General features: G+C 41.9%; 1 protein-coding gene across 4 annotated transcripts; it reads right to left on the bottom strand.

The window, feature by feature from the left end:
• Positions 1-190: 190 nt before the first annotated feature.
• Positions 191-27,842, bottom strand: LOC122577659 (phospholipid-transporting ATPase VB). Of its 4 annotated transcripts, none has more exons than XM_043749100.1 (18): positions 27,401-27,841; positions 20,093-20,680; positions 18,972-19,151; positions 18,213-18,473; positions 5,493-5,768; positions 5,229-5,397; positions 4,680-5,033; positions 4,294-4,589; positions 3,975-4,142; positions 3,594-3,891; positions 3,049-3,481; positions 2,590-2,966; positions 2,225-2,512; positions 1,886-2,137; positions 1,695-1,799; positions 1,350-1,537; positions 1,101-1,265; positions 191-1,019 (listed from the first exon to the last, which is right to left on the bottom strand). In XM_043749100.1, the coding sequence occupies exons 2-18, from the start codon at positions 20,668-20,670 to the stop codon at positions 977-979; spliced, it is 4,431 nt and encodes a 1,476-aa protein (XP_043605035.1). In that variant the 5' UTR covers positions 20,671-20,680; positions 27,401-27,841; the 3' UTR covers positions 191-976. The 4 variants fall into 4 exon arrangements, 3 of the variants coding, with proteins under 3 accessions (XP_043605035.1, XP_043605036.1, XP_043605037.1); XM_043749101.1 differs by lacking the exon at positions 27,401-27,841 and adding an exon at positions 23,927-23,997; XM_043749102.1 differs by lacking the exon at positions 18,213-18,473 and having other exon boundaries at positions 27,401-27,842.

Below are 27,842 nucleotides of genomic sequence, written 5' to 3'. Positions count from 1 at the left end.
CCAAATGATAGTCATGTTTGAAAGTGCTATAGAAGCAATCAGAGTTGACTAAATATTTGAAACACGTCATCAACAAAATTATGAAAGAACTATGAATTGAAAACTAAAAATGAAGGTGACAGTATTCTCGTGTTTCACGTTGAAAAATTTTGGTAAACAGCTAAGATCTGACATTAATTAAACGACAAAGTTTATAGAACACACGGTTTTACTGATTATGGCTATGTACACGTAGGTTTTTCTTAATCATTTATCAAAATACTATGTTAAGAACGGTAAGGTGTTGTCATGACATCCATTATACACGTTTAATAGAACCTCTATGCTGGCGAATCGTACATACAGTTCTAAAATTACAGTACTAGAATCACGAGTGTAAAATTCACATGCATTACACTCGTCGTATGATTAACGCGAGTTTGTAACTTATATAATATGAACTTCATAGAAGATAATATACATTTAAACTGTTGTTCACATTCTTATAATATAGACTCTTTTATATTCATTTCTAAGAGAACAGTTGCAACCTGAATAAATTATTAATTGATTCCATGTACAACTCGGACACGCGCGTATAAATGAGTCCGAATGAACCTTTCGATCAATTGACATTGATATTACTACTGGATTAAAAGTTTTGGTCCCTAAAAGTCACAGCCATAAAATGCAATAAACGGTAGCAGTCTGGATTTAAGGCCACTCGATGAACATAACATAAACGATCGTGAACGACGATTTCGACGACTAATATAGTTTCGATAAAGTACAGCATGTTTCTGATGGAAAAATGCATATTAAAATTAATAATACATTCCTTGACAATTACTTTTTACAATCCTTAGGAACAGTACAGCTTGAAATGCGACGAAGGACGTTGATTTTGTCCTAATAATTTTGATGAAACAGCACTGTTAATAGTCTTAATTATTCTTTTACAATGTGCCGACAGTCTTATTTGAATTTTTAAGATATGTCATGCAACGATAGTTGTCAGCGTATCGTGTTTAGTCCCAGTTCTGAAACATAAAAAATCGGAGAAATCTGTATAATTTAAATAATTCATAATTCATGCGTTACATCTAAAAAGCACGTTGTACCTTATAGTGGCATGCTGCGTTGATCGTGACCAACCAGCGATGAAACTATTTTCACTTCTCTCAGCGATTCGTTGTCTATGGCTACCACTTTTTGACGGTGCATTCAACGTGGCACTTTGCATAAAATCGGGAGCTAATGTCGATTTTATGGTTCTACAAAATAACCTAAATACACAATAATAAAGGTTGCGTATAGTTTAATTTTTAGAATATTTATTGACCGTTAATATGTAAGATACAAAGACATACTTAGGCATCAATGCTAGAACACAGGTGAGTAATACTGTAAGCCAGTATGTATATCTCATGATAGCCATTTCCATTACCCAGTACGAACACAGGAGACCCATACAATTAACGCAAACCACGTTATAAATTAAACAGAAACCGAAAAATACTCCTAGTGATCCCATTACGGCAAAAAGATGAATTATCGTCTGCAAACGAAATCACATCATATAGCGTGCAATACCCAGTGTAATATACATTTATAATGCATATCATATAGTACATTATATGTATAATATTTAGACCTATATTTATACAATTTATATCTTATATAATATATATATATATAATAAAATTTTTATCTACCCAAGATCTAATTTCTATGGCAATATTGGTCAACATAATAACAACAGAACAAGTCATTACAGTTGTTCCAAACTCCCAAATGTCAACAGCTGAATCATAGTATACCTAAACAAAATAGTTTCCTCTGAATCATGTCGGTGTATTAACTTATACTATATACTATATCACATTTTTTGAGACTATATACTAACACCCTCATTAACAAAAAAAATTACGATACTTTGATACAAAGCATCAGCAATGGTTATCCAAAATGTATATGTCTGGTATACGAGTCCAAGGCGTCCCCTTTTGTACAGATGAGGGTTAGACAACAAAACACCGGGTGAAGCCACTCGATCATATATGCCTAATACAAGTGGTGGCATAGACGTGAACATTAAATTGTAGAGCATTAGATAAATTTGGTCCATCATGACTGTTCCAGTAAATCCGCAGTACAGCTACAAAGGTAGTAAGACATTTTTATACGGGTATTAAAGCTGGAATATTAAAAAAGGAGGTAGAACGTATAGAAGTAGAAACTATACCTGATACCAAAACAGGACGAAAACGATAGTAGCGTTCTCGTAAAAAAAATATAAGATCATTCTAGACAAGCGGTCGTAACACCAATGACCATGCAGCAGGAGAAGTCTGCTAAGCATCGAGAATCGTGAAATGGCAAAGTCCGCAGCCATGACAGCTTGTGTACCTTCTTGTCCGGAGATACCAACTCCTACATCTGCGGTTTGAATCATGCTAACGTCATTGGCACCATCGCCAATTGCCAAAGTCCTCATTCCTAACTGTTCCTTCACTATGCGTACGATATATGCCTGCAACGTAACGTGAAAGTCCATCGAATAATAAATTATAAAATCGAGAATGAAGACAAAAATTGGATTTCTCGTACCTTCTGAAGAGGCGTGGCTCTACAGGCCAATACGCTGGAACACGTTTTCGTTAACTCGAGAAACAATCGAGTTAATCCTGACCGTGGATCAAGAATAACGGTTAAAGTTTTACCGTCAACAATGAGCGCACGTTGCTTCGGCCATGGACTGTCTATCCTATGCGCATCATTTTCTGCCGCATCACGATTAAACATTGTAATTTCCCTAATGTTATCCATTCCCTGAACTGTACTTTCTTTACGTGCAGATTCTAAATATCCATGAATCAAGGTCTCAGCAACAGACTTGGATCTTGCTTGCAACCACAGTAATTGCATCGCAGGGGAAAAAAGACGCGCTGAGTACGCAATATTAACTGCGGTTTCTGGTTTGTCTCCTTTCAATATAATATATTCATTAACGATACACTCTAAATCGAGAAATGCCATTCTATTCGCTCGAAATTCAGAAAAGAATACCTGTTAAAACCCAAACTATGATCCCCGCTGCCATAAGAGTACCCATAGTTTCAGGTACTCCGGCTTGAAGTTTATCTTCAATTCCCGTAGCACCTAGTAAAGTCAAATGGCATTCTAGATTCGCGTATGAATCTTTAATGCGGACTTCACGATTTTCCATTGCGAGCTCTGCCTCAGAATGCATTTGGCGCCAGTTATCGTATTCTTGCGCTGTCAGGGATTTTTTAGCCACTACCAAAGTTCGAAGACCCTGCCGCGCGTATGATTGAAGATATTGTCGATTTTTTATCGTTGTTATCGAATTTTTATCTTGCGCAGTCAGAGACGATAGAATCGCTGTATCAGCACCCTTGCTATACAGCACTAGCTCGTTAGTGATAGGGTGCCGTACCAATATAGACATACACTTTCTGTTGGAGTCAAATGGCAAAACCTGCAATTCCGAGTACGCTGTATTCTAGACAAATTGCTTTTACATCTGTTTTGATTTGCTCGATTTGATCGATAGAAGAATAGAAAAAAGTATTTATTCATAAAGAACTCACATGAAGAATTTCAAAAGTAAGAATGGATTTATCCGGCAAAGAAACAATTGCGCTACGTGCCGTTCGCTTAAGAAGTTTCACGTTATAAGCACGCGCAGCATTCACCAAAGCGAGCTCGTCCGGACTTTCCGCTTCGTAAATTGCAGCCGCGGGTAACAATTCGTCTCTACTCTTCCCGCTCTCATCGATAACGGGACTCAGCGGAGTGCGTCTCTTGTGTTGCCCGTTCGGAGACAATTTTCTGCCTAACAATCCCATTCCTAAACTTGGTATCGACGTCACGTTGAGGAATTTTGGCCTGCAAATATTTATAACTTAACATACTTGAATACGATAAAACGATACCATTAGATGGTAGATAGATGGAAGGTAAATAGTGACCTTGACAATTTATTCGATAGTTTGGTAGAATTATGGAGCACAGATTCTATTTCAACTATCGAAGAAATCGATGACACATTTTCATCGAGACTATTGGTCGGACGAGACAACGCGGACAGAGGAATAATTGGCGAAGGAGTTAAACTTCTGTCTATCATTCTTCTGTATCTGCAATGGTAAACGGTAAGTAATTTGTAACAAGGTAATTAACCTAGATATGCCCGAGTTCTTTTAGCAATATTTTCCACACTCTAGTGTCCAGTCATCCTTCCGGATGATAGACACGTCTGAGTTAACAGAAAGCAAAATATATACAAACCTTCCAGGTTCTTCGCCATTCTTCTGCGGTTCTTCGATCACTCCGCTGGAGTTCATGGTGTCATAATGTGGTTGAGAATTGACCACAACGGTATTACATATCGCTAATACGATTAGGAATTCTTGTAGATGATGCCTAAATGTACCTATAAGAAGATCTTCCTTCAGTCGCGACGAAGGTATCAAATTCTCGCCGTCTCCGCTGTGCGAATAATCCTGTCCTCCCACCACGCACCGCCTAAACAGCATTTTATTTTCCGTCAGCGTGCCAGTTTTATCAGAGAATATGTACTGCACCTGTTGAAATAAAAAGAAAAAAGGAGAAAAAGAATAAATAGCTGCCTCTTCCTTATCGAGACCACGCACAAGCTCGATCAGTTTGCTTACCTGACCTAATTCCTCCGTGATATTGAGCGCGCGACATTCAGCCGAGCGTCCCGTCTCCGCGTCATAAAGGGCAATATCGTGTCCGATGTGATAAACCTGGCCCACTTTCGCCATTTCGATAGTGACGTAAAGGCTCAATGGTATCATTACTTGCAGAATGATAACAAACGTCCAGAATGTTAGCATACTCTCGTAATTTGGATCTTGAACGATCGGAATGAATGGGACGAACGTTTGATCGGAAAAATCGGAAAGCCAAACTCGGCAACCGATGGCGCCTATCACGCATAATACCACTAGAATCACCACGCACCATATAACGTCGCTGTTCATCCGTTTCTCCAATCGTGAGCGCTGAAAAAAGAATGCCCTCTCTCGATTTACATACTTTCGCAAACTTCGTTACTGCTTTGTTGTTTGTTGACCATGGTCAACGAATCAGTTTCCATCGAAACATTCTTTTTCTATTTCTTTTTTTCTTATCTCTTAACGATCTATAATTAGATAATTAGATATTTAGATAGATCAGGAAGATCGACAGATCGTTACCTTATATCTAGGGCCGCCGTTGTTAAGCATCGCTTTCGTCTCGTGACCAGCGTATATCACTATGCCTTCGACGAAGTCGGTATTTTTCAATAAACATTGCCTGAGTAAAAGATTTTCCGTAGAAACAGGTACTCTACCACCGTTCGGGTGAACCACGGCACCGTGAAACCTGTAATTTTCACGTTGAACTTTTGCCAATCTCAAACTACTACAATGTCCTTTTTGTTAAGTTGCCCTCGAAACGAACGTCGAGAGATAGCTCACCGATATATCCTAGTGCTCGGTTGATCGACCTCGATCACAGATCGAAACTTGGCCGGTTGAAAGGTGTCCTGCAGATCCACGAATCCTCTGACAACCTGTCGTTCCTTCAGATTAGTCTCGCCGTCGAGATTGCACGTATCGAGGTACGCTACGCCCTGAGGATCGCTGCTTCGCAGGAGTAGAACATCGGCCGGCACGAGTTCGTTATTCGAGAGGTGAACCAGGTCACCGACCTTCACGTCTTTCCACGCCACCTTTGCATACCTGTCGTCTTCGCTGCAATCGTGAAACGTGTTCTCCAGAAACGATTCTCTGACGAATCAACGAGGGGAGTGACATTTACGGAGGAGAATTTCACGTGCAGCTACATAATTCTCACTTTACTCGTTTTATAGACCGGAAATTTTATCTTAAATTGTGCGCGGCCAAGCAGACCAGGGGTCTTTTCTTTGAAAAAAAAAAAAACACGATGTCTCCTGATATATGTAAAATATTATCTCTTATTACCTGGACACGGCTACCGACGATCCACCGAGTGACGAAGAAAGGAGATAACTTTGGAAAAAGAAGGCAAAGAATCTTCTCCGATTTAGAATTTTCCTTATTTTTAAATACGTAAATCTTTGGTCGATAAAGTCTTCTCTTATCTCTATTTATTATCTGTATATGTTCATTTTACGCGTTACACGTATATCCTTTCTCACAGAACTGTCGCTCATAACGTTATTCCTAAGGCAGACTCCCGTCTTACGAATTCTCGACTTACGAACGTCGCCAGGAATCAGTTGCGTACTTCGTAAAGGCGGCAATTACCTATCGAAGATACGTATCGGCTGTTTGATATTCACGCGCAAGATCCTGTTTCTTTCGCAGCGTAATTACGCTACTCAATGAACAGATGAACACAACAATCTTCGCGATCGACGATGATCGTTGCTATGTATCTAACATTAACCGGATTGTCAACGACTAGACGTCGATTATTCTTCATTAATCGTCGTCACCGTTCAACGCTTCCAGTCACAAGATGTTCGCTCATTGATAGCGCAAACGGTCCAACGGAAGAGCTCAAGGAGAAACACGAATCAGAGAAAGGTCGAACTTCGTTTTACTCGCTCGAGTTATCAATCGCTGATTAAACAGAAGGAAAAATAAATTCGAATACGTAGAAACCAATGCTCTGCTCGATTTATTTTTCGATCTTCTCTTCGATGTAGCTAATTTAAGGTAAATTGTACGTATAATACGAAACTGATGTCGTTCGAACGTTCTCAACTTACACGATACACACCTTCTATACTTTCTCATGAAACGCGAGAAGAACCATCGTGTTTTTTCATTCATATAACAACCATTTAGGCTGATTACGTGACAAGGCCAATCGTTTCTGCAAAGTAATACCATCGAATTATAATGGTTTGGATATCGAATTTCTCGTATCGGAAATTATTCATAGAGCGGCGTGACATTTCCATCGGAAAGGAATTAGTACGCATATACTTCGTCCATGAAAATAATTTGGAATAATTGTGAAGTAATCTCAGAACGATCGTCGAATCGTGGAATAATTTGGAACGTGGGTAGCAGCATAGAGAAGCCACTTCAAGGCTGTTTCCAACTTTTCAAACGGGATATTACATTTTTTTCCGTTGCCAACGCCATACACGACGAACTATCAAATCTGACCTAGACTCCACTTAAGGGGTCGCCGTTGCACGATTTTTGTCTCGTCGTATAAGAATCGTTGATCTGTGTAACCTTTCGTAACTTAATTGGGACTATTTATTGTATACCTACTTCGAGACGTTTTAACCAACCATGTGACAGTCCAAGAAATACATATATCACTTTATTAAAAGTGAACGAGAGCGACTAGAGTTAAAACGTTTTCTCGCTCGAATGCGAAATCTGATAGGAACGCTTCCAACGTTAACACCGGCGATGATATTTAAATAGCGAATGTGTATATATATATATATATATATAGGTAATGAAATATATTAGTATCTACTACGTTTTGTAGCAGGTAATTTAAATTTTAAAATCTGTTTATCTCATAAAAAGATAACAAGTGCAACGTGTAATTACTGTTAATTCGTTGTTAGCTTGCGTACAGATCTTTGGCCAGAACTCAATTCTATTACGAATATCCGTATTGTACTTGTGAGTAACGTACATATTCAAGAAACTTGGCTCGCACGTGGCATATTAGACTCGTTTTGTAGCGCGTTTTCTAAAGATGGATAATTAGCGGCCACATTATAAGCGACAAAGCACGAAGATTCTACTTTAAATATGAAAAGCGAGCGTCTTAAAAAAAAGATCTCTTCGCGAACCGTGAAATTGTCATCCTCGAACCTAAAATAATGACGCTCATACCGGTATATTGGGTCGTTCGAAAAGTTTCTTTCGTTTTCTAAGGAAATAACGGAAGCGCGATATTTTTCGTTTTGCATTATTTTATCGAATTACCTATGATCCATCTTGTTCTATCAAAATAAAGATCACAACGTTCGACAGAGTAGATTTCATGTTTGTATGAGGATGCATCGTTGTAAAAGACGGGTCTGTAAAAGAAAGACACTTTCTTTCGGACAAGCTAATACTTGCGGAACTAGATAGGCGGATCTAACGTCCGCGAGAACGAGGAATATGTAAATTCCATCCTTGCGAGTTTCGATTACTATTACGGGGAACGACACCGGTTTAACCGTTAAAAACTTGATTCGTCGCCGGATGAAAGCGAACTTAACGCACACGGTTCTTCTCCTTTTATTTCCTCTCACCGCGTGAGTCATAATTTTTTCAAAGACGCCTTTTACAAGATCGTCTTCTTCCGGGGCGAGAAGATTTGGCAGATTTAGAACAATTAAATAAACTATCTACGTCGACATTGCCAGATGCTTGAATTTCTGTAAATTTCACGAAATTACACCATCTCGGTGAAAGAAGAAATGGTAACGAAGATCATACTAAGCAGGTTTTTGGAACACCATCGCGTAATCGTAACGTGAATTCAACAGAGTACGAGTTAATACGAGCCGATTATGTAAAGGAAAGTCACGAGCGAGACGTTATTGCATTAACGCAATGTTCATTCTGAACGGGTTAATTCGTCCTGAAATCGAAGGATCCGAAGATAGAGAGTTTGTCGAGCAAAAGATCTCGCACAAGGTTTTAACAGTTGGACGACAGTTTTATCATCGCATACTGATATTTGAGAATCAATTTACTCGAATTATAATATATACTGGTATACGTATGACGATTGTAAAGAATAAAATCGTTGCAGTTCGATTTGTCCAAAATAAATACCGTACTTGTGTCATTGCCTATGTATTTCTACTCGCGGCAAGAAGCCCGACCTATTTGAAATTTTTACGATAACGGAGTGTTGATAAATCGGTCGCGATGACGACAGCAACTGAGTAGCCTTAGAAATTCTTTTATGCAACACGTCTTCGTTATAGATAACGTGCGGTTAGATAATACAACAATTTTACTTTTCCTTTTCATAGTAATTGGGTCTGTAACAAGTACCAGCGCGTTTGTAACGTGCCTCTCTTCGTCAACAATTTAACGTAATTTCCAACATAACGCGCGAACAAACATTTCAATCTTCCGATTGAGATATTTCAAAGGATTCGTTTATTCCTACCGGTCGATCGCGTTATCTAACAGGGGTAAGAAGGTCAGCAAAACAGTTTCTTGTAGTTAAATAGAAGGTTAGTTGTTTATGCATTTTTTTTTTTTTTTTTTTGTTTTGTCACCTCATACATTATGCAAAGTTAAGAATCGTCGATGATAATTTCAAAGTCGTCGATGGATATTTGCAAACGCGTTCGAGGTTCGTTTCGCAAGTTTTACTAAAAATTTTTCGACAAATTCGCCCTACTTATCAAGCGGTTCGTGAACTCTTTCAGCGGAAGAAATAATCTCTCGTAACAGTTGCCCCGTGGTTCTGAATTAAGAAAAATATTTAGGCCACCGAAATTCTCTCGAAATTCTTCGTTCGATCGGGTTAATTTGTTGGAGCCGTTGCGCGTAACGAAACACGAGCCTCGGTGGGTGCGTGACGCAGGCACGTAACTGTGATACGATACCGATATTCCATGCATTAAATGACGCAATCGATGACATCAGTGACCGTTTGACGCCACGATACACCATGGAAAAAAAAGAAACTCTCTTCGACATCTCGAGTTCCCCGTCACGACTCCTTCCGCGTTCTATCGCTTTCGTCCTTCGAACGTGAATCTCAAGAAAGCGTTTGCGCTAAATATCTTCTAGCTTCTACGTACATTTCCAAGTTTCCTTCGAGCGTTGGCTACGTTTCGCGTTTCATTATGCGCAAGGTGTTGGGGCTTCGTGAAAAGAGTGTCATTAGAGGGTATCGTTAGAGCATCGAAAGAGAGACGTAAGGACACCGGTGGTCTCGCGAGGAAACCGCTGGCAATTTGGAAAAAATTCAACGTTTTCGTGAACTTGTTCGAAAAGCCCGACTTCGACGGTTCTAAAATATGTCGTAAAGCTCAATATTTTTAGCAGCTTTCTTTCCATACGTATAACCAACGGTTGGCCATAGTTTTCGAGTTGTACAGCAAAACATGCAGACGCAGCCTTGTTTTAGAGCTTTAGTTTCCAGGTTAGGTTGGAGTGATAGTAATATCAATGACGCGAGGCGGCCGGCCCTGCGAATCCCCTTATCGGCACACGTTAATATAAACAATGCTGGCCGGCCACCGCACGGCGGCAAAATTAACGTGTATTACTACCACCACCAAGCCGATCCAGCTTGAAAACGAAGGCCGAACGGCGGGATATTTTGGCATATAACTCGAAAACTAAGGCCGTCGGTTATACGTGCGAGAAAAAATGATCGAAGTCGAGCTTCACAAGATATTGCAAAGCGACCGCGATCGGAGGGAATTCGGAGAGAAACGGAAGCTTTTCGGCAAGTTCATCGAAACGGCGATATTTTCAAATTTCCGGTAACGTCCGCGCAAAGTCGCCGGAGAACATCGTCGGATTTCTCTGTCGATGCTTTCTAACGATTGACACCCTTTTCGCGAGAATCAATCGGTTTGCACGCCACGAAACGTAGACGAAACTTCGCCGATATAATCGTGTCGTTCGGGTCTTACGACGACGGCTAACGAAATTTGAAACTGTTTATCACGTTGTGCATTCGCAAAAGGTTCGTACAGATGATCGTACAGATGATCGCGAGCTATTTTAAATAAAAAAAAGCTCTGTAAGTGTGCGAATACTTTCGCGAGCCACTGCACGAAACGGTTCGCGGAACGGAGCAGCAACGTGTGTTTTATCGTTACGCGTTCCGGCGGAAAAAGCTACAAACGCAGAAACGTCGATGGGTTTCATTGTCACGGAGAATGTCGCGTCCTCTCGTTGCTCGCATCCAGGAAAGGAACGGGGAAAATAGCTCGAGGCATATGGCAACCGGTTTTATTGCTACGCCTTCCATCGCCGTTTTATTCTACTTCTCGGCGTCTTCGACGGATACGAGCCGTATGAACGACATCCTTGTGTCTACCACCATCCTGTCGGATCGTTTCGCAGCTGCTGAGAATAAAGGCTGCCTCCCACTTACCGCTTTAGCGATATTCGATTATCCACGCATTGGCATTGATACGTATCACCGACGTATAACACACAGCTTCACCAAGCTGTTCGAATATATCCATTATGCGTATTATACGTGTTTCGGTCGAATCGCAAGGCATTCGATCGTGGGCGTTTTCGTAACTAAATTTTGCAAATTACAAGTTGCCTCGATCCTAGAAATTATCCAAGAAACAGCGTCCAGAAATAGCCGGGATAATATATTTGATCTAACGATGTGTTTTGCTTAACAATTAGAAATCGTATTCGCGATAGTAAAAATAAACACCATTAGAACTTTCGTATTTACAGCTTAATCTCGGATACATATGTTTTTATAGGTTTTTCATTTAGAAAACATGGATTTTGCTTCGCCTGACTCTCAAGGACGCGGTGCGATTACGTCAAGGGTGACCTGATGTTCATACATCAGGGCAACAGCTACAAAATTGGAAAATCATTCTTTCGAATGCACGCGTTTTAAGGAACAGCGTTGCGCGCTGCGTTGCACGACAATGTGGCAAGCAGCAGATATCGATCTTGCGATTTCATGCGAACCGCCCGATGACGTCATGCTTTTAAAAAATTACCGAAACGAATTTGACATTTGTACAGCAACTTTGCTAACTGTGCTAGATTAAGTCGATTACGCCTGCACGATACACGTCCATTTTCCGCGTCACGTATACCTTGCGACAATCGTACCGATAAGACGTACACAGTCGGTCATAGCTATTAGGATATCCAAGCTCTCCTTCGTAATAATTTATAAACCAGTAACCGTACTAAATTGACCGGTCATAAGTTACACATTATAGATGTCTCTTTCGTAGTTCTGCAATTTCATGTCCACCTAAATAAACATCCTTGCGTCGCACTAACAACTTCCACAGGAAAGATAGCAGAAGAATTTTACAACGTTTTAGTCGAAACGTGCAAAGCAGCTTTGCTAATATCGCTTTGCTAATTGACCGCTTCTCGCTGCTTTTACGATACACAGCGTGTACGCTTTCGAACGTAAAATACTACGTGAAGCAAAACACGCGTTTCCCAATAAATTGGTGTAACAAATTGGTGTCCTAAATAGATGGCCTGAAACGTACTCGAACGTCTACTTGTACTATGTACCATTTCCGTTTCCAGGTATAACCACGACTTCGTTATATCTTACATTATGTACACGCTAGGTTCGAGTTCCTCCGTAACTGTGTTACGAAGCTCCTTCGCCTCGTGCAATTATCGAAAGCGACTCGACACAGAAATCCGTAGGATAGTTCGAGCGGAACGCGAACTTGGAATCGCGTGACGTTATCTCACGGGAGAACGCAGTAACGACGTTCGAGTGCTCGCGACCGACATAGCCTCGTACCAGTCAAAGCGCATTAATCGACAGCTGGAATTCGTGGCGAAGGTTCGTTCTTGACATTGCTGACTACCGCGTGGAGAGCTGGCTGGTTGGCTGGCTGGGCTGGTCGACTGTCGATCTCGTCAGCGAACGAAATTAAACGGGAGGCTAAAGAAGGTCAGCGAGCGCGTGCGTGTAACCGCTTATTAAGTAGGTAAAGGTCGTAAGAAACGCGTTGCTGCGGAAGAAACAGATTCTCGATCGACCCGCGTGTTCTCGTGCGTTCGCATCCTGCGTAATTTTTCTTTTCTTTTTTTTTACCTCGACCAACTACGTAAATCCGTCTGCGCGTGGACGTCAATTAAACGTGGGCTATCGCCGATCGAATCGATCGCCGACGAAGCTTCTAGAGCGTTGCGAGGCTGTTAGATTCGTCGCGTTCTCACTTCGCGAAACAAGCCAAATCGTCGAAACGCGGCTGCATCGATCCTCCAACCTCGAGCTCTATTTTTAACGACGAAATTAGTTTCAACGAATTTGGTTTAGAACGACGAAGGGACGATGCGTTTGGCCGTGCTGTTCTGCCAATTCTCGGTTATATTTCTGAAAAGGAATCGGCGACCTTTAGACCGGCGGAACGAAACGCGAATGACGAAACGAACGCGAGCGAGCCGCGGCAACGGCGCGATGCGTATCTCCGGTGTGCGCGCACTTTGCTTTGTGTTAATTGGCGATCGTAATACCAGCTAGCTAATTACGCGTATCGATCGAAAGCGCGCACCACGATCGAAATAACGGAACGCGTACACCGATCGTTCGATTTTGCTACGAGCAGGACGACAAGCTCCCCCGGGGAACCGTGCAGGTACACGCGCTCTGCAATTTTCCCTCGACCTCCTTTTCTTCGCGCTCCTCGAAAACGCTTGTCAGCCCCGTTAGCTTCCTTTCAATGCCGGCGAATCGCGCATCTCTGTCTTTCACCTACACTCTCGGTCCGAACGCCTTCGAACTTAGCATCTACATACTTGAACGATCTTCCATATATTTTTCACAGTTTAAAGCCTTCCTGTTCCAGCTGACGCAATCCTTTTACCGTTCTCGCTGCGAGAAAGGAAAACAAATTGTCCATGCATGTGAGTTTAATGTGCCGGTGTATCGTGGGTGAAATCAAGGAAACAGGACACCTGTCGCGAATCGCTTCGCGATCTATCGAATGCATAACCGTAAGCGCGGCTGATAACGAAACGATACGGTGTACCCAGCATCGATTATACGTTTCTACGAATTTTATCCTATCACATGTATATACGCACAGAGGGTGTTCGTCGCTGGACGAAACGTCTACGAAGAATATTCCGATCGTTTCGAAACGCCTTGTGCGAAGACGTCTCGAAGATTTACCATTTTAGCCACCGTTTTAAATATCTATGTAACTTAACGTGCCAGCAACTGGCTCCGTAAGATGGGAAATTTGTGCTAGCTAGTTCGTTCGACTACATCTCGCAGGACACTGAAAACCGTGAGAAAGTGAGCAAAGGGGAACGATAAAGAAGAGGTATTGTTGTTATTCGCGCGCGAGAAAAATAAATAAGCTATCATTGATCCGGTACATCGAACGTCGTCGTACCCGATGAATCAGACGCCGCGGAAAAAGTATCGCTAACTTGGTAATTACACGATACAGGAAAATACCAGCGCGCTACCAGATTAAAGTGTAATATCCGGGGCAACGGGAAAGGAACGTTCGCCGATCCCGATCGAAGGTCGCGATCGACCGTTAATAAATCGGCGACGACTCGTCGTTTGGCTAGACTGGACTAAAGTCTCCTTGGAAAAAGGAAGTCGTGCGTTTGATCGAGAAAACTGGAAGAAACTGAGTGACACGACGAAGGGCAAGGTCGTTGTGTTGTATTATTTTGCAAGTCGTTTCGCTCTACGTGCTTGGCCATCGATCGCGCGAGCCTCGCGAAATTGAGTTACATTATAAATGACATGCACTCTAGTCGTCGTTTACCGAATGATACTCACTTCCTGCTGTCACTTTGTCGCGTCGCAGATGGTGCGCGAGCCTTTACGGACTTGGCGCTTTCTACTCGAATCTCTGTTCGATAGCTACGACCACGATCGCGTGAAACGGTAAATTGACAGTTGAAGCCTCGTTCACACTGATTACGTTATCGATACAAATAACGCCGGGTGAATTTACTAACGCGATTCTGTTATTTACTCGATTGTAAAGTATTCTTCGCGGTTTGGCCGCACAGGCGATCCAACGTTTCTTACCAAATTTTCAGCGACGGCTAGAATGAAATAAATTTCATGGATAATTTCATCATCGGGAGAAACCATACGATATAATATATTTGGACATATTGCACAAGCGCAAATACCATGTAATACGTTGCGAAAATTAAATTTTAAGCCATGACGTATTTTGATCTTTGGCGGCTTTCAGGGCAAAGCGTATAAAGTTCGCAGTGGCAGTTAGCGCGTGAAAGATATACACACGTGTCAGCACTACGTGTATACGCGTGTATAGATCAAAGTCTTCTTGATAACAGTCGCGTTCCTACTCTCTCGTTTATTAATTTGGCAATTGAAGGAAAGTTCCAGAAGCTGCCGGTGATGTAAGAACTAATTCCATAACGAAGATTGAACTGTCACGTTGCAATTTATTCAACGACCAGTATAACGGAGCAAGTTGAATGCGAACAACGATATCGGGGTCGTCGTACATCAGAGGGATCTTGATCGAATCGAATCGGTCAATAAACGAGTCAATGCTTATCGCGGATTCGATCGTGTAGACCTAGATAGAGAATTCGCCTCGCGTTTACATTCGACGTTCAAATTATTGAAAGCTGTATCGAAGCTTTGCGATCAGCGTTTCCACAGAATGAACTACGTGGCTCGTTTTCCCGCTGAAACCAACTGGGTCGGAGTAAAGGGCACATATGGAAGAACAAAATGAAATACGTTCTTGCATCTTTAAATTGCCCATTAGTGCATTAATTACGCGTTTAAAACAACTACTACTCGCGCATCCTCTACGTTAATCCCTTTTACCGGGCGTACGTTTACGGCAAACGTCTGATTGCAGATTTTTTTCCAATGCAATGGCGATAGCCGCGTCTCGCCGTAGCGTCGACGAAATTTCAAAAAGTTTCGTATGACACGCACAATGTATTCTTACAAATTCAAATGCCTCGCGTCGCCGTACGACATAAATAAGCACGAAGCTTACGAAGAAGTTTTTAATCGCCTTATGTCTGTTTAAATCGTACACTAAATAAATAAACAACAAGGATTCGCTGAACTTTCCTGAATAATTACTTCCTTTCCCGTTACAATCAACGATCGGCCAAACGATTATAACGAAAAATGTAGATCGATAGAGAATAATTCTATTTCGGGAGAGATTTAACGCCGTTTATTGCAATTGGATGCCGCTTCGAGAACTTCTGTCTATATAACTACAGAGATACCTTGAAACTCTTTCTCGGCTTACAAGGCTGAGAACGGTGTGCAAACAAGCTTTTCTATAGCAATAAGACTGCACTTACGCAGTTGCTGTAACGATGACCGAACAACGAACGAAACGAAATATCTGCTGGTACGTACAATAGCCGTGACTCTGCGAGCCTTCGTGAGGAATTTCAAACGTTTTTCGGTCGAACAGTATCGTCGAAAGCGATAAAAGTTTCGTCAACGTAGCGGCGTTGCAAGAAAGAATCGATCGTACCCGCTGCCAGTGCGAACACAGCGAAATTAAAGTTCCAAACACGAACAACTACAATTCTGTTGCGCGACAGGGATGAAGAGAGAACATTTTCTTTTCTATGTTCGAACAAGCGCGTATATTCGACACGCATGCGTTCGATCGACGATCAATGCCGATCCATCGCAATTCCTCGGTCAAAGGAACGGTAAACGTTCGAAGCGTCTACACCGAAAATAGGATCACGAAAAATGCCAAGGCTCGCCTTTAACAAGTTCGCTGCTATTGACGCGTACGTTGCGTTGTCTTATCTGTTACTATTATCGTCGTCGTCTGTTATCTTTATTATCATCGACAGATGGATCAAGTTACACGAAAGAAACAAGAAGGACATTGATATGCACTTACGATGCTCCGTAAATAGCGTGCGAAAACGCGCGCGAATCCGGGAAAGAAATCTATCGACGAAGATATCTGCGACGAAAAGGAAACGCGGCTTTTAAAGTAACGGTAATGGTTATATTTTAATAGCAGCGAATATATCGATCGATCGGCCATGAGAACGACGCGTCGTGCTCTCGATTCACCTTTTGTCACGAATTTTAATTTTACTCCTGCTCAACCTTGAACGTTGAATCCTGTTATCCGAACGGGGGGAATCGCGGCAAAGCAAAAATCACGAAACGCGAAATCAGAAGTCACGCTCCATCCGCGTTCCACGCGATTTCGCAAAGTTTTTAATTTTCATTAAGTATAGTCGATTAGCGAACATCGTGCACACGGTCGTCGCGTTCTAATCTAAATCTAACCCAGATCTATGTTCGGTCATTTTCGTAGGCGCTCAATAATTTGCGAGATATTAATAAATTACGAAGCGAGTTCCAGCGGGGCTGCTAAATTGCCTGCTGATGCAGCAGGTTAACGTTGAAAAGGGTCGAGAACGGCGCCGGCATTCCTCGTGCTCCGTTACGTCAAACCGTTCTTGGTTATTATTCTGTCTTTTAAGCTAAGTTCACACCGGCGGACAATTGCCCGCGGACAACGCGTCGCAGCCAATCGGCGTCTGTTTTTCATGGAAAATCCGCAGACAACGGCGGACAGGATCCAGATCCAGAGACAGTTCTTGGATAAAAACTACGTCAGCACTGACTGAACGACCGTCGGCAGACACGCAAAAGTCCGGGCAAAATACTTTTGCCATCTTCATCGGAGTGGAAAGCAAGAAACAAGATCTGCGGGAAAATGGAATGTGCTTTTTACCCCGTTTGCGACGCAACGATCCCGCTGTGCGATGGCGAGATTTATGACACGGTGTTCGCCATTGAGGCGAGGGAAGGCGAAAGTAAAGAATTCGAAGATGCATGCCGTTTGTCGAAATCGCTGCAAACTCATCCACCTTCTCTCCTCCGTGACATTACGAAGAATTTTTTTTGAAAATCGAGCAAAGGTCAACTTCGCTATACATTTTTTAATATAACGATCAATGTCTCGTGGTGTCCCTTGTGAAAAGCTAATAAGCTGTATATTAGTGTCGGAAAGCTATTTAGTACCAAAGACGAAATTTTTGAAAGGATATAAATAAGTATGTCACATTCTGTGTTTCTATCAAATATCAACAACCAAACACACGTTATAAATATCTTACATTTTTCAAGGAATCAAATAATTAGACAATATTAATTGCCGATTAATTGTTCTAGTTGAGAACAACCATTATAAACGAACAAGATCGTTGAAACAAATATCGTGATGGACAGTGGTTACCAATGAGCAAATATTGTTCTCGTCGTTTGGTCACTTGCAACGAAGAATAATTTGATTTAAATGGTTTGACCAAAACCATCGAACCAACATACTTATACCTTTTCAAATTCGGTTATAATTGTTCGTCGATTTTTGGAATTAAGACATCAGCAGGTTCCGCGGGAAATTGTAATATTTGGTTTAGATTATGAGAGAGACACGATCCATATCTCGAACAGAATTTCGCACGTATTCGTAAAAAATAACGATTTAAACAAAATTGCTTACTTACCGAACGTAAACGCGACAGGTGGAATTATTTACGCGTCGATCACTGATATATCTCCGGTGATCCTCGAAATAATCTTTCAACGCCGTCACACCAAGCACGAACATTATGGGTATTACGGAAACTTCCTTGCCAAAGGCATTTATGGCTGGCACCCAATTAAGTAGAACGATAAATACAAAATATATGTTGGCCACACGGCGAAATTGCTCGAGAAAATTGCGAGGTAGGAAGCTCAGCATGGTATATTTTGTTGTACGTACTCTGCAAGCACACGGAATAAACCGGAATTCAGACGGTGTACCAGCTTTTACTCTCGTTCGGAACCGTACGATTCTGCCAATGTGGTCTGTGAAGCGACATTTCGTGGCTAAAATTAAAAACATCTCTGTAGCCACGTTCTTTCGACATAAATTCTGTTCCTCCTATAAAGATCGACTATCCGTCGTAAATTATATTCAAAGATCGCACGCATATAAATGCGATTGAATTTCTCCGAATCTATGTTCTCACGTTTTACGACCAATAATTAAGACAATTTGACTTACGATCTAATAATTTTCTGAAGGAAGAAACATAAAATTTCGAAGCTTCAGAGACTCATCCGATAGAGATTTCGGACATTGCCTCTTTAAACGATAAAGTAGAAAAATCGAGTTTTACAGCTTTCCAGACTATTGCGCAGACTAACGTACGGAACGACGTTTACCAGGTAAGTGCAACGATCGATCCCTTATATTAACTGTGACTTGAGAAATTTACCTGTTGTTTACTCTCTTGCCATTAGGATGCTGACTTGGTGGTGTTTTTGGCGGCACTAAGTGATTCGGTACTATGGTCCTTAAACGAGGTTCCTCTGGTAACGGACCGAAGCATCGAGCCCAGAGCCTTCTCCACCAGGGAGGTTCAGCGCTACGTCTTATCGTGTATATCGACTCCGATCTACAAAAGGGACAATAGGAAATTCGTTAATTAACTTGAGAAAGATAACTAGTATAATCTTTTTCCAAGGATCTGAAACTCGATAGATTGCTATACGCGGGAGTAAAAATAAGTGGTCGAATAAAAGCCTAGCTGGAATAATATTTGGAGTTTTGAACCTGGAATCGTGTTACACGCTCCGATAAACGCCTACAACGACTAATATCCCTTTTAGCGTATAATTTGCATGATATTACCGCTATATCGAGATTCGTGTCTAAACGCGATAAAGAATTCAGTCTTCGGTCTTTAACAAAGGAGAAGCACGGTCACGGCGAAAACGGTAAGCATGCTAATCGGTTTTCCTCCGCGGGCAATAAAAAAAGAAGTTATTTTTGAGAGTTCAGCGATACAAGTTCTGTCGACAACACCGAATCAGCAGTAGAATTATAATCGATTTGCACGCATCCACGCTACTACCAAACTACTACCAAAATTCTGCGTTATTCTACGTACGAAAATAACACGAAAGCGTAGAGTACAATGTTTTTTAGAATGCCTGTGCCTGGCCAATTCTACCAACTAAACGCGTTCAAACTCCATTTTCTCGAATATTATTCTACGTTCCTCGCTTATGTTCGCACGCGGCCAAGTTCGCGTGCACCGTGCAAATTTTCAAACTCTATCTCGTCGAAAACGAAGCGCCGTGCAAAAAGACGTTATTCTGTAATTTCAATCCGTTTCTTCGCGTACGATAATCCTCCTCGTCGCCGGTCGTGCCGCGACGACGCGCTGTATTTACAGAAACCAGCGCATTTTGCGTTCCACGTAACGCAAAGTTCCCACAACGCGGAACGTATCTCCGGTGTTCTATGTCCGTCTGTCCGAGAAAAGAACAACACAGCCGCTGCAATAACAAACAGGAAAAAGCGAGGAAAGCAAAACGGTGAAAAAGCAAATACCTGGATGCTTGGCGCGAGTGACCTCGAAATGAGGGCACTTTCCCAGCGGTCGGTGGCCTCGAATCCTCCCTGTGACCGGGTGGAAGTATAAAATCTGTTCTGGATCCAACACGGCTGTGCCCCATGACCGAGTGTCCTTGCACATCGATCACTTGACCCTGACTGAACGCTCTCTGATGGCCAGGTTTCTTCAAGGCCGAGGGCCTCGAACCACCGATCGCCGACAGAGGACCCAGGTAGGAGCCCGCGTGTGGCTGCAGCCCCGTGTTCGTCAGACATTCCGCCAACACTCCGCCGTGGCTGGCCGACCTGGCATGAGTCCTCGAGCACGATCTTCGTCTGCCTCGCGCGGCGATCTCCTCGTCCACGTTCTCGTTCTCGGTTTTGCTCTTCGCGAACGCGCTCGACGAAGGGGTGCTCGTGGAAACGGAGGTCGAGGCATCGGGAACAGTGGCGGTCGTCGACTGTAACGACGCCGAGCCGGGATAATGCTGACGACCCGGCCCCGGGAACACGTAAAGCGACCCCTGTGTGTCGACCTCGTCGCTCGCTGCTTCTGGCACACCGACCTCGGACATGCTGGCACATCTAAACACAGGTAGGTACCGAGTCGATTAAGGTTGGCTCGTATCAGCGTTTCTCGACAGTTTTTGACTAGCGACCCTGTTTTATAATAGACGAATTACCTGGCCTAGTGTAAGAGATATTTTCCCGAGTCAACGACTAGCTCTGTCTCGGACCGAGTACTCGCCTTTTCAGCGGCATGTCGCAAGTGTATAGGCGCGTAGTAGACACGCGAAAACGATTCGTATAAAAACTGCATGGAACAATGGACAAAGGATAATTGAGTAGAAGAGAGACCCTTGCAATTTGCATTTCTTATAAGCCAGAGGAAATGTGTTAGAAATGGCTATCTCAGAATATAACTCTAATTCTAACGGTTGCCATTTGAGCAGTGCGAAAACAATCTATCGACTTTATATCTTAAAAAGCCAATATACGTAGAAAATTAATCAAAACGTCTCCTACGTATGATAATTTCAAGGACAAAGGTTAAGGTTCGAGTTGAGTAAAAGGAAAGATAAAATTAAACGTCGGGTGTTAACGCGTTAGTATTTAATTAGTGTAAATATCTTTAATTAAAGATAACCCCGGCGCACCCTAGAAAACGTTTCACCGTAGATCCCCACAAGGGATCGTGACCTGACCCATAGATCGCGAAAGGACTCTAATAGAAAAGGCACACTGTCGGATACAAAGATACCGAGTAGGTGTTTATATCGTCAATCCGACAGCGTGAAATATCTCGCGTTTTGTCGTCGATGTCGGAGATTAAAGTACAAAAGAAAAGAGAATTGACAACGAACGATGCCAAAAGTCTTTAAACCTTCCGCCAACAAGATCGAAAGTTAGTCGTTTTCTCATCTTCCAATGTGAAATTATCAATAATTCGAATCAATCGGAATCAATTGCTAGCCACTCTGCATATCGAGCAATCGAGTAAATAATCGCAAGACGAAGCGGTATCGTCCGTTGCAACGATGCTAATCGCTCGAAATCGCTCGAGAGATCGGATCGTCCGCCGAATAATCGCCGATATTATCGAAAAGACGGATGAATCGCGAACCGCGTATCTCTAAAACGATGGCAGGGGGAAGCAATCCTGTAACGACGCGTCAAATGGTATGCAGGAAGTACAACGTAATGCGTTTCAAAGCGTACTCTCTCGCGATCGTAGGTGCACTTGCACTTACCCGACATAGATATGCTATTAATAAGATTGCACAGACAGAGAAAGACGGTGGGGAGAAAGTTTTTCGAGCAAACACCGGGCGAATCGATCGATGAAAGTGCTCGACAGTGTCTCTGGAAATTTTGCAAAATGTTGCGAAACGCTAATCACCTTATGCCGAATAATCCAATAGCATCGTTGAGAAGACTGACTTCGCGACATAACGTTGTTGTGCCCTTCAACATGTGCGTCCAGATATATCGATGTTCATGATATACGTGAACGTCGAGATCGAGGAAACCGAATACCGGAAACGTGACAAGAAACTAAAGTTGGTCGCAAAACTTTAACCGAGGCTCGCGAGAACATTCGATTCTAATTTTACAAAGACGTGTCAACTGCTCGATATTAACGTTCGGTTAATGGCACGCGTGTTGGATCGGATTACCTAATACGTAAACGGTATAACAAGTACAACAGCGTGCCAATGCTTTTTATCGTAGTCGCTGTAGGTTTTGAAATTTTGATTCATAGAAATACGAATTTGCGCGAACAATCGCGGCTCGTTTATTTAAAAATCGGCAAACAGGTCGATGATTCTTGGACGATCGGTCGATGTTTCGTTCGCTAGTTCCACAAGAGAGCGAACGAGCTCGTGTTCCTTTCTCTTGGCACGCACCCTCGCGACTCTCGCGTTTGAGCATGCTCGAGCATATGCGAACTTATCGGTCGTTCGTTGCGTACGCGTCGGTTTGCGAGACGATAAAGTCGGTCTCCCGATCTCTTTGTCGCATACATCTCAAACTATAGCGACTACGAAAACCATTTGTACATACTCTCGGTTTTCAACGAAGCGTTTTATCATCACGTTCTATGTCTTATTTTCGCGGTGTCAAATTTTTGTAGCCATATCCAAGTACCAGCAAACGATAGGCAATTCCATGTACTTAAACCTAATTGATCGGTACGTCGATGCCATAACGAGTAGGATGGTGTGCAAATACCTTTTGTAACCGCTCTGTGTATCGTACATACAATAGATCCGGAGGATAACGACGAACCAGCAAACCGTACGTTTTTCGTACGAATATCTGTTAACGAAGTTATCAAGCTAATTAGGGTATACTGCGCGAAGCTATAAAGTTCGATACGGTGACTCTATCGAAACGCTGTTCCGCGAGCAAACAAACCGCGACGGAAATGTCGATAGATAAAAAATATCATTGAGCGAGAAGGGACGGATACCAACGTGAATTACGTTAATAGTATTTGCTTTGGGAACGACGACAGCCGCGACTGTGCAAAATTACGTTGTCGGGAAGTGATCCAAAACGGAACGCACCTACTTCGGCGTCGCGATGAATGAAAACCTGTGCCAAAAATAACCTTCGATTTTCAGGGAAATAATTAACCGACAAAGCGCCGATACTAATTTAGTCGAGAGGCGAGTAAACTTAAATAATCGATTAATTGTTTCAACGATGCTCTGTATCTCGGTCGTGTTGCGGGCTAACGTTTCAAGGTCGTAGCCAGATCTCGCCACTTTTATCGGAAGATTAAATTTTATTAAATTGGAAGATTTGGTACAGCCGAAGAACCTGGTAGAAATTTTCGTAGCCAAACAGAAGGGAATAAATAAGATTATACTATTGATTAGGAAGATTCTCGCGTTGAAAGATCTCGGTTTAGAAGAGCCATCCAGGTTTCTCGCTGTACCTTCGAATCGGCACAGGTTGCTACGATCGAAACGAAGAGGGACGAGCTTTCGCTCATCGATGGTCGCGGAAAGCGAACACGCTCGTCGTGCGCGTAAACCGAGCAAAGGATTCCGCCGGTGATCGATAACAGTGGTCGTTCCGACGTAAATCCCGACTTCTACTATACACGGACAATATCAAGGACAGAAAAGTTGAACGATGGAATTGGGTCAGACGAATATCTACGCTCTACACGCCCCTAAACAGCAGGGTTGCTACGCGTTTCAACCTCGCACCGACAACGAGCTATTATCCTTTCCAATTATCATCGCATGACGGATAAGAATTCGAAATTGTTGCTTCGATAGTTTGTTAACACGACAGCGACTCTTTTATCGTACGAACCTGATACCGAGTCGGATTACTTTAAAACAGCTCCGTGAAATGTAACTGCTGCAACGAAATTGAGGCAGACTGAACTGCCTGGTGAACGATCGTACCTCGACGTTTACGCTTTGAACGGATTCGTAGCTGTTTCGCCACTTACTCGTCTAACGAGCTTTTCGAAAGCAAACAAAGATACAGAACATTAGTAACGATCCATAAGAGAGAAGCATTCACGTGTAAATACAAATGATATACAAAGGATAAACAACGCGTACATCGTCCAAGGTAAAACGTTAATAATACGCTTTGCTATCTATTCGTCGATTAGTTTGAAACCGCGACTCACCAACTGCAATACGACCGAATATAATTTCCATGCATTTCTTTGTTTCCCTGTATGGCGGACTACGTTGCAACGAACGATTCTATCTCTACAGCGGGCTAAGACGATGCTTAAATAAATGCGAAACTCGAATCCGAGATTTAAACGTTCGAGAAGATGAGAAAACGAAGGTAAAGAGAATAGGCGTAGGGAAGACAGAAAACGTGACTTGTCGTGTTTTTCAGCTGTATCCTTCGTTCGTAAATTTGTTTAATAGTTCAGGCCAATTACGCGCTTACTCATTCCTACTCATTCCCTATCTGGCCTAAACACGTTTTTCGTAATTACTTTGCAATAAAGTTCTAGCCTTAAGTCGGCGAAATATAGTTAGAAACTCGTATAAACGCGGACACAATGTAGAAAAATGAAATTATAGTTTTCCCTTTGCTAAGTTTGAAAACATATCAAGTATACGTGGTATATTCGATTAATTCTCGAATGAGCAAGAGCGAACAGGTTGCTCGACATGCGAAAACAAGTCGATACCGTGGAATAAAATGTCGTCGCGTGATATTCTGTTTTCGAGTAAATAAAAATTTGAAAATCCATCGAGTACCCGCGTACCGCGGGTTACTTTTAACTAAACATATTCAAACAAACTTTATTCTACGTTTTATCTTATATTTATCTTATTTTCGACTTGTTTCTGTATGTAGAATAGCTTGCCGTTTAATCGAAAATTAAGCAACTCCACCGTATTCTCGAAACGCTTGCAACCTTGATATTCTCAAATATAAATCATGATTTTCTCTAACGCAATTTTGTTATTAATAATTGTCCTCCTAGCTTGAATCGTACAATTCTCCCTGACTTCGCTTGTACTAGGAATTTAAGCCCACGAAACGTGCAACGAACAAGGATCTAAAATCCCAATTAGCTCGTCCTAACAGTAGCTCGTTATACGTTGCGAACAGGCTTACCAGGCTTTACCAATCTCGAATCAAATTCTAACGAAGCCGCTTCTCTTTTTAACTGGCGAACATCGAACGGATTTATTTTGATTCTGTCGCGGCCCTCTTCTATTTTGTCAACGCAAAGGCAACGTCAGCAACGTTCTATGCGTTCTTTCACGCGCACCGGTACTCATTCCACCCAAGCGAACCGTTCGACGCACTACGACGGAGTTTATGCAATTTAACGAGTAGACGCTCTCGAACGGTCCTGCGGATAACGAACCGGGGATGACCTCGCTCGGAAACTTGCTTCTTTTTTCCTTCCGATTCTAGGAGACTACTCAACGATACTCAGACCGAGCACAACCGGTTTCGCGGTCGAACAACCACGACCGACGGTCGCTTTGGAAAAAGGGAAAAGAAAAAGAAAAGAAAAGAAGACGGCAACCGATTCCCCGCGCTGACCTTCGACCCATTCGACGATACGCAAGAAACGTACTGAATTTTGCGAAATATCATTCCACTTTCTTCTTAACCGGTTAACCGATTGTCTGTCGCGATCCAACGATCGGATCATTTTCGACACAGATATTTTTCCAAATAAGCGGTTGGTCGATCATTTGTGAATTTAAATATAATAAATTAACTTTCCATATAAGCGTGTCGCATCAAGCACCCGGAGAAAGATAGAAGGAAATATCCCAAAAGCGTGCGCTATGTATCCTAAATCATAATACTGAAATATTACTCATCGAAAATATATTGCTTATTCGTTATTCCATTTTTCATTGTGTACAGAACGGTAGTATTTATGAGGGAAAGTTGGGGAGGTTTGCATCTATGGTCAATACCGGTCACTCTTGACTCAGCCAGCGTACCTATCTGCGAGGGTTAATACCCAAATGGTAGTTTGTCTTATAATTAGATATTTTGGCTTTTATAAGATATCTCGAGAGTATAGAAATCTACAGAATACATATAATATGCAAAAATATATAAAACATACAAAGCGAAATATTTGTTGCAATATTTTATAATCGAAACCCGATCTATATATGTCTACAAATACATGCGGCGAAAGACGCATTTATGGACGAAGAAGATAAACGTAATTAGTCTAATATTACATGTAGGTATTTCGAAAAGTTTATAAATCTATGAAGTAGAAATGATAGGTAGTAAATGACATCTTGGAATTCCCTTTTGTATAAAGAACTAAAAAATAAAAAAAACAGTATTCGATAATATAAATCGTTCGAAAATAAATTGCAACTGAAATGTTGGGTTAGATACACTGTTGATCTTTAATAGGTTAAATATGTCCGAACAGTTTCTCGCGATGTTTTTTAAAATGAAGGAATTTTTCCCTCATTTTCTTAAATTAAATATATCAATTATACTTTTCTAGTGGAATTAGTTAATTTAAAAAAAAGAAAAGATGATTATTATATATAGTTTTGGAGAATATCGGATGGTATGAATTTGCATAATCATCATCATCATGTATGGTTATAAGTTTTAAAGAATGACAGTTAAACGATCGTTAATTAATATCCTTTTCGATTTTCTCTTTCGATTCTTTCTTTACGATTTCAATAAATGTTGCTATATCGGATTCTGGTTATCTCTTGTCACAAACGTTTGGTTTAAACGTTCTCGCTTTTCCAGACTCTCTCGTTACCGTTTCGCTAGAACGCCTAGTACTTCCGCATTTAGATGAAACTTTCTCGTAATAATTAAGTAAACGTTCAAAACAGCGACGTAAAATAAGCATTGAATATTATGGAACGCGACAGCGAGGTCGATTCGAGAGAGTTGCGATTCGGATGATATTCCCTGTACTCGGACTTTTCGATCTGTATACTCTGTACGATATGAATTATGTCAGCCGCGCATTCCTGACAACTGCACATCAGTTAGGGACCATACATCTTTTTGGTTCAACGTTTATCCGCGTAACGTACTCCCTTATGAAGATCATTCTGAATTTAATTTCCATGAACACGTATTCGTTAACAGTGACATCGACTAAAAAGAACATAATCAACTCGAAACGTATCATTTCCTGGCAAACATCTCTTTCACTTTCTCTCCAGCTCGTGTTTATCTCCGATTTCAACAGCTTGTGTACCAAAATTAGATAGATAGAGATATTGTTAAAAATTTCAATACAATTAGAAAGATAGCCATGACAAGATAAAAAAATTTCGCTCTTACATTTTTCCAGGCTCCCAACGTGGTCCACGTGGCCTTGGTTAACGCTTTTGTGGAAGCAAAAGGAGAGACACACTATTGTTCCCCACGTCTTCGAACTCTCATCACGTCAAGAGCACAACTAAATCGAACCAGGAAAACCAACCGGTACTTTCGCGTGTCTTTTCTTGACAAGAAAACTAACGGGTTACGGCACACCGCGTTTCTCTCCGAGCATCTCCCTGTCGAAATACCAAATTTACTATTCGCGCATCTTGACACGTTACAACGCTCTATGTAAATGCTCGGCGAAACGATCCTCCCCTCGATTACATTGTCCTGTTCACGATCGTTTCGAGAAATACACGCGATATCCTGCACACGCTCTCAGGCTCCGATTAGCTTGTTCACGTTCCGCGGCAACAAACCGAATGACCTTACTATCGTACACGCACTGACAATTCGT

Source organism: Bombus pyrosoma, linkage group LG2 (assembly GCF_014825855.1).
Source record: "Bombus pyrosoma isolate SC7728 linkage group LG2, ASM1482585v1, whole genome shotgun sequence".
Taxonomy (NCBI): domain Eukaryota; kingdom Metazoa; phylum Arthropoda; class Insecta; order Hymenoptera; family Apidae; genus Bombus; species Bombus pyrosoma.
Note: the sequence above shows the minus strand (reverse complement) of the source record. Positions and strands in the feature narration are given on the sequence as shown.